Raw genomic sequence first — 14043 nt, 5'->3', positions numbered from 1 at the left:
TTCGAGGCCAGCCTCATCTACAAGAGCTAGCTCCAGGACAGCTAGGGATGTTAACTTCCTAGACTTGGGACAAAGACAAGTCTAACCTAAGACCAAAGAAAAAAGCACTAACTTAGTTATTTGGGGATTTAAAAAACAAGCTGGGCAATGGTGGTACAGGCTTTAATCCCAGACAAATCTATGAGTTCAAGCCCAACCTGGTCTACAGAGTAAATTCCAGGGCAGCCAGGGCTACAAAGAGAAACCCTGTCTAGAAAAACTAAAAGGCAACCAAACTAACCAACTAACTAAAAGACACAATAAACTCTTAAAAATGTGATCTTTCTATCTTCTGGCTATCAGAACATGGATGGGTCCTGAAAGAAGAAAGTGGCATAGAAAGAGCTATGATCTGTCAACAAATTCGGTGAGATTTGTAGAAGTTCTGCATGTTTTATGTTGGGGGCGGGGGTTGTCTGTTGTTGTTGTTGAACTAAGATAGGGCTTTGCTATATAACCCAGGCTATCAGGCTGGCCTCGAACTCAAAAATCCTTGCACTGGAATCTCAAGGGCTGGAATTGCAGCACGTGCCACCAGGTTTAGTAGCTACTTCTTTCTTATGCATCTGCTGTTTTTTTCTTTCCTTTTTTTTTTAAGAGTAGTTGTAGTCTTTGGGTAATATACTCAGTGAACCTGAAGATTAATGTAGTCAGGAATGGATACAATAACTGTTGGGACAGTGTATACTCATTTCTTTTTTTGTTTGTTTGTTTTTTCGAGACAAGTTTCTCTGTAGCTTTGGAGCCTGTCCTGGAACTAGGTCTTGTAGACCAGGCTGGCCTCGAATTCACAGAGATACACCTGCCTCTGCCTTCTGAGTGCTGGGATTAAAGGTATGCGCCACCATCGCCCAGCACTCATTTTCACTTGTATGAAGGACAGTTGTGTTTTAAATGAGTTGTTTTGTTAAAGTGTGGAACTTCAAATGTGTAGTATATATAAAAGTAGTATATAGATTCTGAGTAGCCAAAACGATGAATTCTCACTGTACTGGCTAGCCTCAATTGAGAAAATGCCTCCATAGGATCAGGCTGTAGGCAAGCCTGTAGGGCATTTTCTTAGTGATTGACTGGGGAACACCAGTTCATTCTGAGTGCCATCCCTGGGCTGGTGGCCCTGCATTCTATAAAAAAAACAGGCTGAGCAAGCCATGAGGAGCAACCCAGTAAGCTGCACCCCTCCATGGCATCTATATCAGCTCCTGCCTCGCTTGAGTTCCTGACTTCCTTTGATGATGGACAGTGATGTGGAAGCATAGTTGAATAATAAACCCTTCCATCCCTAAAATGCTTAGGTCATGGTGTTTTATCATAGCAATAACAACCCTAATTAAGATACTCAGTAACTTAAAGCCTCATCTTTAAAAGGACCCTTTTGTTGTTGTTTTGTTTACATACTATTTTTATTAGGCAAAGGAAGCAAACTAAGAGATGTGTAATGGAAATCTTCAGGAAGAAAGGAAGATGCTCTGGAAGGCTGTGACCAAGGAGGGAACACTCTTCCTTTCAGCTCAATCTCTGAAAACTTAAAATTAACATCTAAATGACCTGCCCGACTCAAGAACCATCAGCTGGCTCAGAGATTTATCCTCTTTCACCTGATCAACTGGTTCAGAAGACAGAAAAGGATCTCTACATTATCGAGGGTCTTGCTGTTACTGTTTTTTTTTTTTTGTTGTTGTTTGTTTGTTTTGTTTCAGGCAGGGTTTCCTTTGCAGCCCAGGCTGGCCTTGAACCTGAATTTATAAGTATCCTTTCCCCAGAGTGCTGGGATTACAGGCAAGTTCTATGTCAAGCTCAGGCTTTGAATTTTTAATAGCCCCCAAGACTGCTTTCAAATACACAGAGCTGTCTGTCTAGATCAGAAGTCTATGAACATTTTCTGTAAAGATTGACATAATACACAGTTTAGGTTTTATATAGTGGTCTCTGTCATAATTCTGTTTTCATTTTTTTTAAACTCTTAAAAAGTGAAAAGTAGCCAGGCGGTGGTGCACATCTTTAATCTCAGCACTCAGAGGGCAGAAGCAGGCAGATCTATGTGAGTTCTAAGCCAGCCTGGTCTATAGAGAGAGCTCCAGGACAGCCAGAGCTATACAGAGAAACCCTGTCTTGAAAAAAACCAAACAAATTAAAGGATTCATAACTCCAGACTTTTGTTTGCTGGCTATTTCAAAGTAACCTTCCATCCCCGTGAGACTTGTGGTTACAAATATACACAGAAAATGAGCAGCCTGCCATAACTGCTATGTAATTATTCATGTAATTCCGAATAAAATGGTCTGCACTGGTTATTTTAAAGTTTTCATTACCCTGAGTCATGAGTGGATTTACCTGAGTACTTCTATTTCTTCTGCTGTGTATCTCTGTCCTTGGGCGTCACATGACTGTGGACTTATAAATGGCTGAGGCTTTTCAAGGAAAGGATTAGGTCCCAGAGGAAAATGTGTTCTTACTGGGGCAGTCTTCACTTTCATATTTGTTGATTTGAGTTTGCAAAGTGGCTTTGTCAAAGGTTCACTCAATGCTTCTGCTCTAAAACAGAAGCACAGAAGAATTGTTCTAGTTTTTTTCTTACATTTATGCTTTTGCCTTTTATGAGACAGGGTTTCAATAAAGAGACTGGCCTCAAACTTGCCACGTAGCAATCTGGCCTTGAAGCCCTGATCCTCCTGCCTCTACCTCTTGGGTATTTCATTTAAACTTACAGGACACAAAACTTACTTTGAGTTAGTAAAGCATCTTAATGTAAAATCAGTTCATAAAATCCTTACATACTAACCAAAATTTCTCCATGTAAGCTACTGCACATATTTTGTAAGTAATACTTAAATGAACATTTTATTTATTATATGCAAGGTAAAGGGTGTATAATGATGTATAAATCATATCCTTAAAAGATTTTGTGGATAAAAAAGATAACTGTCAAAATGACAGATGCCAGGACAGAAGCGTTTCATGCAAATGAATACACAAAAGAAATAATAGCCCTAGTCACCAAGAAAAGAGGGTGAATGGAGGGAAGGGCACTGAGACTTAATGCTTGAGTCTTAGAGAACTTCCTCTGCAGTGAAGAACACGCAGTAGTACCAAACAGCAGAGCAAGCAATGGTAATATCAAAGGATGGATACAGACCCCGTCAAAAGTACAAGTGAGAGACAGCAGGAGACGAGGTGAGAGGAAAATAAATTGATTGACAGGGGGCATCACATGACATGCAAGGGGATTTTGACTGTTCTGTCAAAGAACTAACAAGCTAAAAACGTTCTTCACCTAAGATCCACATATGAGCTTCATGAGTCTTATAACACTCCAAAATTATATGCCAAGAACACTAGACATACATTTTCCTAGAAGAAAGTCCTTAATCTTCCTTCAGCAGATCCTCAAAGGACCCTCTAAATGATACCTTGCCCTACCTACCTTCACCTAGGATGAACTCAGAAATACTGGATGGCTTATCTACACAAGAATAAAAACCAACTATGATTAGAGCTGATAAAAGAAATCATGATGGAGAAGGCTACCATGCCTGGTGAACACAATGATTCCCATGTCATAGAAACTGGAGAAGGCAACTGTGTCAAGTGCTCATACTTCATGAGTTTGGGTAAACAAACTAAAGCTTCACTGATGAAGCAGAGAAGGGATAAGCTATTCTGCAATGAAAGGACTAGAACATAGCTACAGGTAAAGCTTCAAACTAAGAATTTCAAAAATCCACATTCTAGAAATAGATGAAATTTCTACTCCTTTCCTTAACAAGAAAGTTTTCTACCTCAGCTCTTGAAAGAGGCAGCATCATTCACTTACACAGATCCATTCATTCACCAAATACATGCTGAACACATCTACACTAGGCATTCTGCAGGGTGCTGCTCACTTAAGCAGTGAACAAAATAGGCAACTCTGTCTTCACAAGTTTCCACTTAGGGAATAAAGGTTGAATGTAACACAGACATCAACAAAAAATACAACAAACTGGTCTTTTTGTATATTCCACAATGCGGTAATAACAATGGAAAAGAATATTGAAACAAGCAGAGCAATCAGAATGAAAGTGTTGGAAGAAATTTAAATTCACCTTTAAATAAAATGTTTCTAGCAAGCCTCAGGACACAAGCTTAAGATGAAGGCAACACATACAGTTTGATGTTGGGGATGAATGTAAGGCCATTCTCAATGTCTATCTTTTAATAGCAACTCTGGATGGCTTTCTGAAAAGGCTGTTTTGGAAGTCTGATATTATACAACACAGAGAAAGGATTCCATCTGAAATATGACTGCGGGGAGCTGGGAATATGGTTCAGTGGTAGAATGAATACCATGCACGAGATCCTGGGTTCAGGCCACAAGACTACCATAGACACTCAGTAACAGGGCAATAAAACAAACCAATTATCACAGTTAATTCTCTAAATAAGCAAAAACTAAAAGACTTCTTGACTAATGAATAGGCTACTTATTTGGTCTGAAGCACTAAGTCTCAGCTTATGGACGAACATTTAGACCTCTATCACACATTTAAGATGTTATGATTAAAAAAAAAAAGAGCACAATTCATGCTGTCCATTGATAAGAACTTAAGTGACAAAACTCACCTATCTAGTGCCTGTCGAGCCAACTGTTTCAATTTATTTTGCAGAGTCTTATCAGCAGTTTCATAAGACTTAAGAGAAAGAGAGACATTCTAAAGCATAGTTCTTTAATTTGCTTAATCCATATTTCTATGCAAAATTAAATATATCTCTTGAAATTATGAGTAAATAAAGACAACATTTTATTTCTGTCTTTAAAGGTTATCACTTAAAACCATATTGAGCATTTTATCACAATTCTGTAGACAATGTGAACTAGACCATAAATGTGTAAACATGGACCATGGGAAGGCTGCGCAGGAGGAACCAGGGAGACCAGCACTTATTTATGTTCTCCAGAGTTGTAGAAATCAAGGTGGGTGGTTTTTCTGACCACAACAGCCTGCCAAAAAGCTTCCATGTGGAAGACAATGGGAACATCCTCTACTACATTACCTCATCCTCCTCCTAAATTCATGGTACTCTTAAGTACTAGATGCCCCTTGAAGCTGAGCATCTCAATCAAGGTCCATTAGGGAGTACTAAGAGCCACTCAGCACATAGATTTTATATCGCAAGTTAATGAAGCTCTCCCAAACTACTACTTTATTTTTTACTGTATGAAATTGAAAAAAGTTTATGCTAAATTTACAGATTCATGATAGTGAATCCTTCTTATAGTAGTTTTAGTTACATGATAACCTTAAACAGTTTAAATATAATAATAAGCAAATATAATGTTTTAAAAGCAATTGCTTAGTGACTCAGTAGCAGCAAAACTTTCATAAAGGTATAAAACTCTATTATTAGTGATCTACTCAACATTTTCAATGAAGATTAAATTAGCTTTATTCATAACAATAGAATGTAGGGGTTCCTTCAAATTAAATTCGTAAATAAGAGAAGCAATTTCTTAACATAATTCCATCAAGTTTAACTCATAGCTATACCTACGGTTTTTAGACAGAGATCCACAGCTTCTGTATATAATTCTATGGCATCTTCCACATTTCCCTTTTCATCCTCATCAAAGGCTTGCGTAACAAGAAAATGGGCACGCTCCAGATCCAACTGATGTTTTGATTTCAAAGGATCAGCACTCTTTGACTGAACTAGTACAGAATAAAAAAAAACATGTAGAAAGATTATTTAAATGTAGCCAGGGAATACCAACATTTTAATATATTTAAGACATTCCTTACTAAATTTTACATCCCTCATTTAAAAGACTTAGCAAGCTATACAACAAAAATCTTTTAAAAGAGGAATAATTTCTCCTTTCTCTCTCTAATCTTAAGTCCCCTGGCCAAGCCCAATTGTTCAGACATCAGAGACAGGGTATTAGAAATGCTTTATTGAAAATTTTCCTGAATCTTTTTCTACTAGCACTCCCTTCATTAAAATAAAAAGCAAAACAAAGGAGAGTCTTCTTCATATCCTTCTCCCTCCACATGAACAAAGTAAAAACTTAGAAAATGCTAACTATTAAGAAACATATAGGGCTGGGGGCATAGCTCAGGGGCAGAACAAACTTGCTTCACAGTATGCCCTGGGCTCTATGGCTACTACCAGAAAAGGAAAAGCGGAAGAAGAGGTGAAAAGGAAAAGAGGAGGAGAAACGAAAAGAAGAGAAGGAAAAGGAAGAGGAAGAAGGGATGAGATGGGGGAGAAGTAGTAATCATCATATTTTAAGGTAATTTTTTAGTACATAGTACAGATAATACTAGACCATGACGATAAGTTCCTGCTCTGCTTTTCTTATCCATCTGAGTCCAGAAGAAGCCATCATGCTTTTACAGGAATTGGTTTTTGTGTGTGTTTGTGTTTTGTTTGAAAGATGTGCTTATGTCCATGGGTATTTTTCCTGCATGTACATCTGTACACTCGATCATGCCTGGTGCCCTTGAGGTCAGAAGAGGGTATAAGATTCCTAGGAAGTGGAGTTACAGACAGTTGTGAATCACCATGTGGGTCCTCTGCAAGAACAAGTACTCTTAACTCCTCAAGCCATCTCTCCAGTCTACAGCACACGTGTAGATGCTCAACATCATTACTCCTCAAGCAATGCACATCAAAACTCAATGAGATATAATCCATCAGTATGGCTAAATATAAAAGTCATTAACAAGGCAATACTGGAGGCAGAGCTCTGTAATCCCAGCACTTGGAAGGTGGAGACAGGGGTATCAGAGTTTGAAGCTGGGCAGCAAGGTCTAGTCTGTTGCAGAGCTATGGATATTGCTCAGTGGCAGGGCACTTGTTTAGCATATATCAGGCAATTCCCAGCACTCTCCACATACACAGAAAAGAGGAGAGGGAGAGAGAGCTTGTATATAAGAGTAAGAACATAAGGGAACTAAGAAACTGAAACCAGCTATGCTGCTGGTGGAACAGTAAGCATAAAATGTGCAGCCATTTTATACCTGAGTGTACACAGTCCACTATGCACAGAATTACATAGTACCTGAACGTGCACAGCATTACTCACAATAGACAAAAGGAAGAAAACCCAAATATTTACCACTTGATAAATGGGCATACAAATTGTAGTATGTTAATACAATGGACTACTATCTAGCCATGAAAAGGAATAAAGTACTGATATATCCTATTGCTGTGGAATAATCTTTTTGTACACTGTGAAGAAGTGTCACTCTGGTCGGTTAATAAAAAGCTGAACAACCAATAACTAGGCAGGATTTCCAGGCACAGAGGATGCTGGGAAGAAGGGTAGAAATGCAAGGAGACACAGAAGTAGCAGGAAAGCAGTATGGGCAGTACGTAAATGATGTAAATAAGCCTCAGGACAGCATACAGATTAATAGAAATGGGTTACGTTATAAGAGCTAGCCAAAAACAAGCTATTGGCTGAGGTTTCATAATTAATAATAAGTCTCCATGTTGAGATTTGGGAGCTGTCTGGCAGGACAGAGAATGACTAGCTACATCCTATAACATGAATAAACCTTAGAAACATTAAGCTCAGTGAAAGAAGCCAAATGACAAAAGAGTAATTAAGAGATTAGTGTTATTCTTCTGTAAGAGAGAATCACGTTCATAGTATCAATTTTAGAATTTACTTTCCAGGATCAAATGCAATTTGTTTTTGTTCTGCATTGTTGCTATATTGCTCAGGCTGGCCTTACATTCATAGACTCAAATGATCCTTCTGCTTAAGCCTCCTGAGTACTGGGACTGCAGGCTCATACCACTACACCAGTTTAAAAGCAATTTTTAACATTTTAAAATATAACACAAACTAGGGAGATATTTCCTAATTCTCTAGGGGAAAAAACTGTATTTTTTTCACAATTGTTGGAAGAACTTGAAGAATTTAGAGATCACTGACTGGAATGAATATAACAGCCCATGGACTAAGAAGATGAAAATTCCCTCAGTTACTAGTTCCTACTCCTAAGCTAGTATTATCACACCTTCTTTTCCTTCTAGATAAGTCTATGTTCACATTTGGCTAATATGTTTCAGAAAGAGTTTCTAAAACATTGCAATGTTCCTATTTTTAGATTTCCACATCTGGCTGCTTAGGGCTTCCTGGGGCTCTTGTACCACCCACCCATTTACCATTCAGCTCAAACATTAATTCAGTACATCACTGTTGAAATAAACTAAAATATCTATAGAGAGAATAGGGAAATAATGGAAATAATCCTGAAGGATTATTTTATGAACTTTAAAAATAATTTTCTTGGGGCTGGAAAGATGGCTCAGCAGTTAAGAGCATTTACTGTTATTAAAATAATAATTATTAAAATAATTTTCTTGGAAAACAGTATATGAAATAATGTGAATCATTTTTTAAACAAGGCAATTACATTTAAGAGCATCATTTACTTGGCTGGGAAAATGAAATTCTTTTTAATCATGCAGCAGGTCCTATGCCCCTTCACCCCATGTTAAGAAGGAAACCCAGAACCTAAAGCATGCTAAATAGGTCTCCTAGCTGAGCCACTCCCAGAGCTCCCAACAAGATATTCTGAATGCAGCGATTAGTGTAACGTTCTGTCAAACAATTCCTATAATTCAGGCAACTTCTGGACACCACTGTTAAGCAGCCTATCAACTTTTAAGAAGACTGTCGTAAGAGGGAATCAAAAGCAGATCACACAGACTTCATCCTAATTATATGCTTATAACTGCTCACTCATTCCACTGAGGAGGGGTGGACGGTAACAGAACCCATCTAAAACGAAATCCTGAGTAGTCCTCTGTGAATTAGCCAACAACAGAAAGAGATAAAAGATTTAAAAATCATCCTAAAGACAAATATTTTCTTCTTTTTTTCAGTTTTTGAGACATGGTTTCTCTGTTTGCCTTGGCTATCCTAGAACTTGCTCTGTAGACCAGGCTAGCCTGGAACTCACAGAGATCCACTTGCCTCTGCCTCCCAAGTACCAGGATTAAATGCGTGCACCACCACCACCCAGTGAGATGAATATATTTCTAAGCCAAAGGTCATCAATATTTTTCTTTTCTACCCATATAAACAACAGATTTTGACACAAACCCTTTTTCACTAACAAAACTGACCACTAAGCTAATAAATATGTCTCTGGTGGCACCTGCTAAGCTGTTCATAAAGCTAAATACAAGCTGCTCCAGGTCTTTGCTTACATGTTGTCTTTCCAAGGTGTAGCATAAAAACAAAAAAACAAAACAAAACAACAAAAAAAAAACCCAGTTCACTCAAGGTAGAAGACACAGAGAAAAGTCTGAGAATCTACTGCCTACTGCTGAAGTCTTTAAACAGTAAGAACAATTCGTGTCCTAACTTCAGTGTCAGAACTAACACTTTAAAACAGGTTCTGACATGGTATTCACTGCAACTCTGTCAATGATAAATTCAATGTGGAGAATTTACTATCTCTACAGCTAGAGAAAATTAGGAAAGTGTGCTCTACATAGGTCTCAGCATTTTTCTTATTTCCCTATCATGATTTCTTAAATCTCTTTAGGAGATTCTTCTCAGTGAACAGAAAGAGCGAGTGTCAAGATCTAAGATGAAACTAGGCAGTGGCACACACCTTTAATCCCAGCACTCAGGAGACAAGGACAGGTGGGTCTCTGTGGTTTCCAGGCCATCCTGGTCTACAGAGTGAGTTTCAGGACAGCTAGGGGCTACACAGAGAAACCATGTCTCGAAAAAGATCCAAGATGAAGAGGAAAGACAAATACAGGATTAATGTGGCACCTTTTGACTAACCTGCAGAGTGCAGAGCTTGGACTCTTTCCAGATATTCACTGATCTTTTCTTGGATCCGTTCTAGGCTGGATCCTGCCATCTCAGCATAAATTAAGGCTTGTGCAGCTTCCTTAAAAAATAATAATAATATAAAGAATTCAAAAGACTTTCACAATACAAATTTTAATTACTACTTTCTAAATTTCTAGTCATTTCATAACAAAACAAAAGCATCTACAAATTCTTTTTATACAGCAAGTAAGTTAAAAAGTTTAGTATCTTTCTTTCCATTTTTAATATCCTTTTTATATTCTGCTTAAAATTGAAGAACCCAATTATTAAACATTTCTTCAGAATAGTTGTGACTTACATGTTTTCTGTGTTCCTTATGTGTAAACTGTATACTCTGAAAAGACACACTGAGTGACTTACATGTTTTCTGTGTTCCTTATGTGTAAACTGTATACTCTGAAAAGACACACTGAGTGACTTACATGTTTCCTGTGTTCCTTATGTGTAAACTGTATACTCTGAAAAGACACACTGAGTGACTTACATGTTTCCTGTGTTCCTTATGTGTAAACTGTATACTCTGAAAAGACACACTGAGTGACTTACATGTTTTCTGTGTTCATTATGTGTAAATTATATACTCTGAAAAGACACACTGAGTGACTTACATGTTTTCTGTGTTCCTTATGTGTAAACTGTATACTCTGAAAAGACACACTGAGTGACTTACATGTTTTCTGTGTTCATTATGTGTAAATTATATACTCTGAAAAGACACACTGAGTGACTTACATGTTTTCTGTGTTCCTTATGTGTAAACTGTATACTCTGAAAAGACACACTGAGTGACTTACATGTTTCCTGTGTTCCTTATGTGTAAACTGTATACTCTGAAAAGACACACTGAGTGACTTACATGTTTTCTGTGTTCATTATGTGTAAATTATATACTCTGAAAAGACACACTGAGTGACTTACATGTTTTCTGTGTTCCTTATGTGTAAATTATATACTCTGAAAAGACACACTGAGTGACTTACATGTTTTCTGTGTTCCTTATGTGTAAACTGTATACTCTGAAAAGACACACTGAGTGACTTACATGTTTCCTGTGTTCCTTATGTGTAAATTATATACTCTGAAAAGACACACTGAGTGACTTACATGTTTTCTGTGTTCCTTATGTGTAAACTGTATACTCTGAAAAGACACACTGAGTGACTTACATGTTTCCTGTGTTCCTTATGTGTAAACTGTATACTCTGAAAAGATACTGAATGACTTACATGTTTTCTGTGTTTTTTTATGTGTAATCTGTACAACTGTGGAAAGACACACCGAGTCTTAAAAGCATGAAAACAGATGTAGGGCTTAGCTATGTACAGCAGTTGCCCGGCATGTGGAAGGAAGGCACTGTGTTCAATATCCAGAACCATCAAAACCAAAACCAAATAAGTAAAACCATCACCAAAACAAATTATCAATTAAAAAAGTCTTAAACTGTAAAGGTTAAAAGTCTCACAGTAGAATATAAACATAAAGTAGATTTCAGTTTTATAAAACAAACTTAAGAAAGCCTAATTTGCCTTCCAGTTTTCCCTAACTTCCATAGTCAGTTGTACTATGGCTAGCAAGGGAGAGAGAGCTTCTACTTTTCCCATCACTGTTCTAAGGTAAACTGTGTGCTATAATCAGCTTCACTTTGCAAACCAGATTTTAAACAGAAACTGTTTAACTGAATCCTACAAAGTCAGTAAATGAAGTTTACAACCCATGAGAAATTCAACCATAAAAGCCAGATGGGGTAGAAAACATTTCTTCAGGGTCCATAAAGCAGGTATTTCAAGGGAGAAAAAAATAATTTTCCATACAAACATTAAATATCTAATCTTATATATTTATCATAATTATTAAAATACATTAAACTTCAATGAACTGAACCCCTTGTATATAAATTAAATAGTAACCTGAAAATAGTTTACCCTTCACATTAAGTACTGATTTTCAAATAATCACCTTGCTTTCTAAAAAGTCAAATAACTATCAATCTTATTTTACTCATTTCACTTATATTCAAAAGTGAAAACATAATCAGGGGCAAAGTTCAAACTCCCCCCCCTTAATTAAAGACACAGTTTCACTATGTAATTTTGGTTAGCCTGGAAACTGAGATGAAGACCAGGCTAGCCTTAAACTTACAGAGCCCCACCAGTCTCTACCTCCCAAGTGCTGGGGACTACACGCGGGTAAAAGGACTCTGGATCTCTCTCCCTCTGTCCCCTGACCAACCCTGCAGTTCCCCCCCCCCACCCTCCCCCCACACACAGGGTCTCATACGCCCTAAGCTGATCCTCCTGACTCCAGTTTTTATGAAGCACTGGAGAGCCACAGCCATCCTCAAAGGATTTTAATTCTTAAATTACAACTTCTTCTAAAAGAAAATGGCTCAATAGTTTCTTTCGTTTAAAAAAAAAGCTATTTTTATATTGTACTATTGGGTTTTGTTTTTGAGACAAAGTCTTACAATGTAGTCCAAGCTGGCCTGAACACAGTGATCCTCTTACCTCTTGGTCCTGAGTGCTGGGATTACAAGCAAATAAGCAGGTGCTACTCCTTTAGGCTATGTGGCAGTGTTTCACTGGTTTAGTAGTAGGGAAGTCATTTCACAAAACTAAAACGGAATTTTCTTTTTAGGAACTCTCAACTGGTAGTCAGGCATGCTGGCACATTTCTGAAATCTCAGCACTGGGGAGGCTACGGCAAGGAGAGGACCAGCCTCCACTATAGAGCTAGATCCCAGAGAGAGAGGGTCACGGACACACAGACACACATACGGACGGACGGATACACGGATACACAGACACACACACACAGGGGTTGTAAAATCTAAAACTAGAAAATTTGAAATGAATGATCCTAAAACACACCAAAAGTCTCTAAGTGTACAGTAGATCTTAAAATAAAATCAATAAAATATTAAGGGAAAGCAAACCATGCTTTATTGATAGCACATATGCGGCGGCGGCGGCGGGGGGGGGGGGTTTACTACCACTGTATAATCAAGAATGCCTACATCATGAAGCTGTAACTGGAGGGGTGTTTTTGCAAACCCTCAGGATAAGCTGCGGAAACGCATGATCCTTTGGTTTAGCTATTGTGCTCCCAGTCATTCATCCAAAAGAAGAATATCACAAATGCCCAAAAATTTAGCTCTAAGGAACCCGCATCATTACATTGCTAGACCACAACCAAACTACGGAATAGGCTGTAAGTGTGGTTAGCTAGAACAATGCAGAAGTGAGGTGTCAAAATAGTATAAACGATAGGATTCAAGTTTCGGAGTGAAAAATCTGTGTACACAAACGTTTAGGAAACAACCATTAACATACACATCAAATGCTGGTAAGAGATGAATTTCTTTTCTAATTTACATTTTCCTTTCTACATCGAACATGCCCTCTTGGCATATTATGACAGATCATCCACGGCTGGCCACACATCAGGGCCAAGGTACAGCGAAGAGGCCGTCCACTCCCCGCCCGCAGCCTGCCTGCCGAGCCGAGGGCATCTGCCAGCTAGACCGCGGCCTGGGCAGCAGGACCCCGCCCCTCCGCCTCGGGCTCCGCCAGCGCTCGCTCCGGGGAGCCGGCCGAGCCCACCCGACGCCTGGCCTTACCTTGTAGTAGAACACCGCCTCAGAGTAGCGGCCTTCGTGGTCGCGCTGCACCGCCAGCCGCGCGAACTGCACGGCGTCCCGCTCCAGCGCCGTCGCGTCCATGGCGCCCAGGCCCCACGCCGGAGGAGGCAGACAAGCCCTGACGCCGGCCCCCGCCGCCCGCACACGTTGCGGGCGGAGCGGTGAAGTTGACTTTCGAGGGCGGAGGAAGGGAAGACGGAGCCTCTATTCCCTCAGACCGGCCAGGACGCCTGTTAGCGCTGAACAGCTTCGCTTCGGAGCCCTCGCTGCCGCCCCTCTTCACATCCACCCCTCCTCGCTCCGCCCACTGGCGGCATTGCGCAGGCGCACTCGGCCCCAAGGCGCACCCTCCGGAGAGGGCGGGGCTCAAGGCACCGCAGGTGGGCGGGGCCTAAACGGTGTTCCGTGGGATTGGGCGAGAAGAAGCAGGTGCCAGGTCGACGCCGAGGGCTTCTCTACGGCCGGCTGCCTAGGAGAGGCGGCCACGCAGGTGAGGGTGTTCCAGACGGTTCTGGTT

At 39.6% G+C, this 14043-nt stretch overlaps 1 protein-coding gene across 2 annotated transcripts in view; it reads right to left on the bottom strand.

Moving 5' to 3' along the window:
* The window catches only part of Capn7 (calpain 7), a 40057-nt gene extending 26222 nt beyond the window's left edge, over positions 1-13835 (bottom strand). The window contains exons 1-5 of one of the 2 annotated variants that reach the window (XM_075989024.1): positions 13506-13835; positions 9839-9947; positions 5572-5729; positions 4642-4709; positions 2374-2574 (exon numbers count right to left, since the gene is read on the bottom strand). In XM_075989024.1, the coding sequence (XP_075845139.1) occupies positions 2374-2574; positions 4642-4709; positions 5572-5729; positions 9839-9947; positions 13506-13607 (638 nt within the window). In that variant the 5' untranslated portion in view covers positions 13608-13835. The remainder of the gene's footprint in view (positions 1-2373; positions 2575-4641; positions 4710-5571; positions 5730-9838; positions 9948-13505) is intronic. The other variant, XM_075989026.1, reaches the window with a different exon arrangement.
* Positions 13836-14043: the final 208 nt, after the last annotated feature.

This window comes from Microtus pennsylvanicus, chromosome 10 (assembly GCF_037038515.1).
Source record: "Microtus pennsylvanicus isolate mMicPen1 chromosome 10, mMicPen1.hap1, whole genome shotgun sequence".
Classification (NCBI taxonomy): Eukaryota; Metazoa; Chordata; class Mammalia; order Rodentia; family Cricetidae; genus Microtus; species Microtus pennsylvanicus.
Note: the sequence above shows the minus strand (reverse complement) of the source record. Positions and strands in the feature narration are given on the sequence as shown.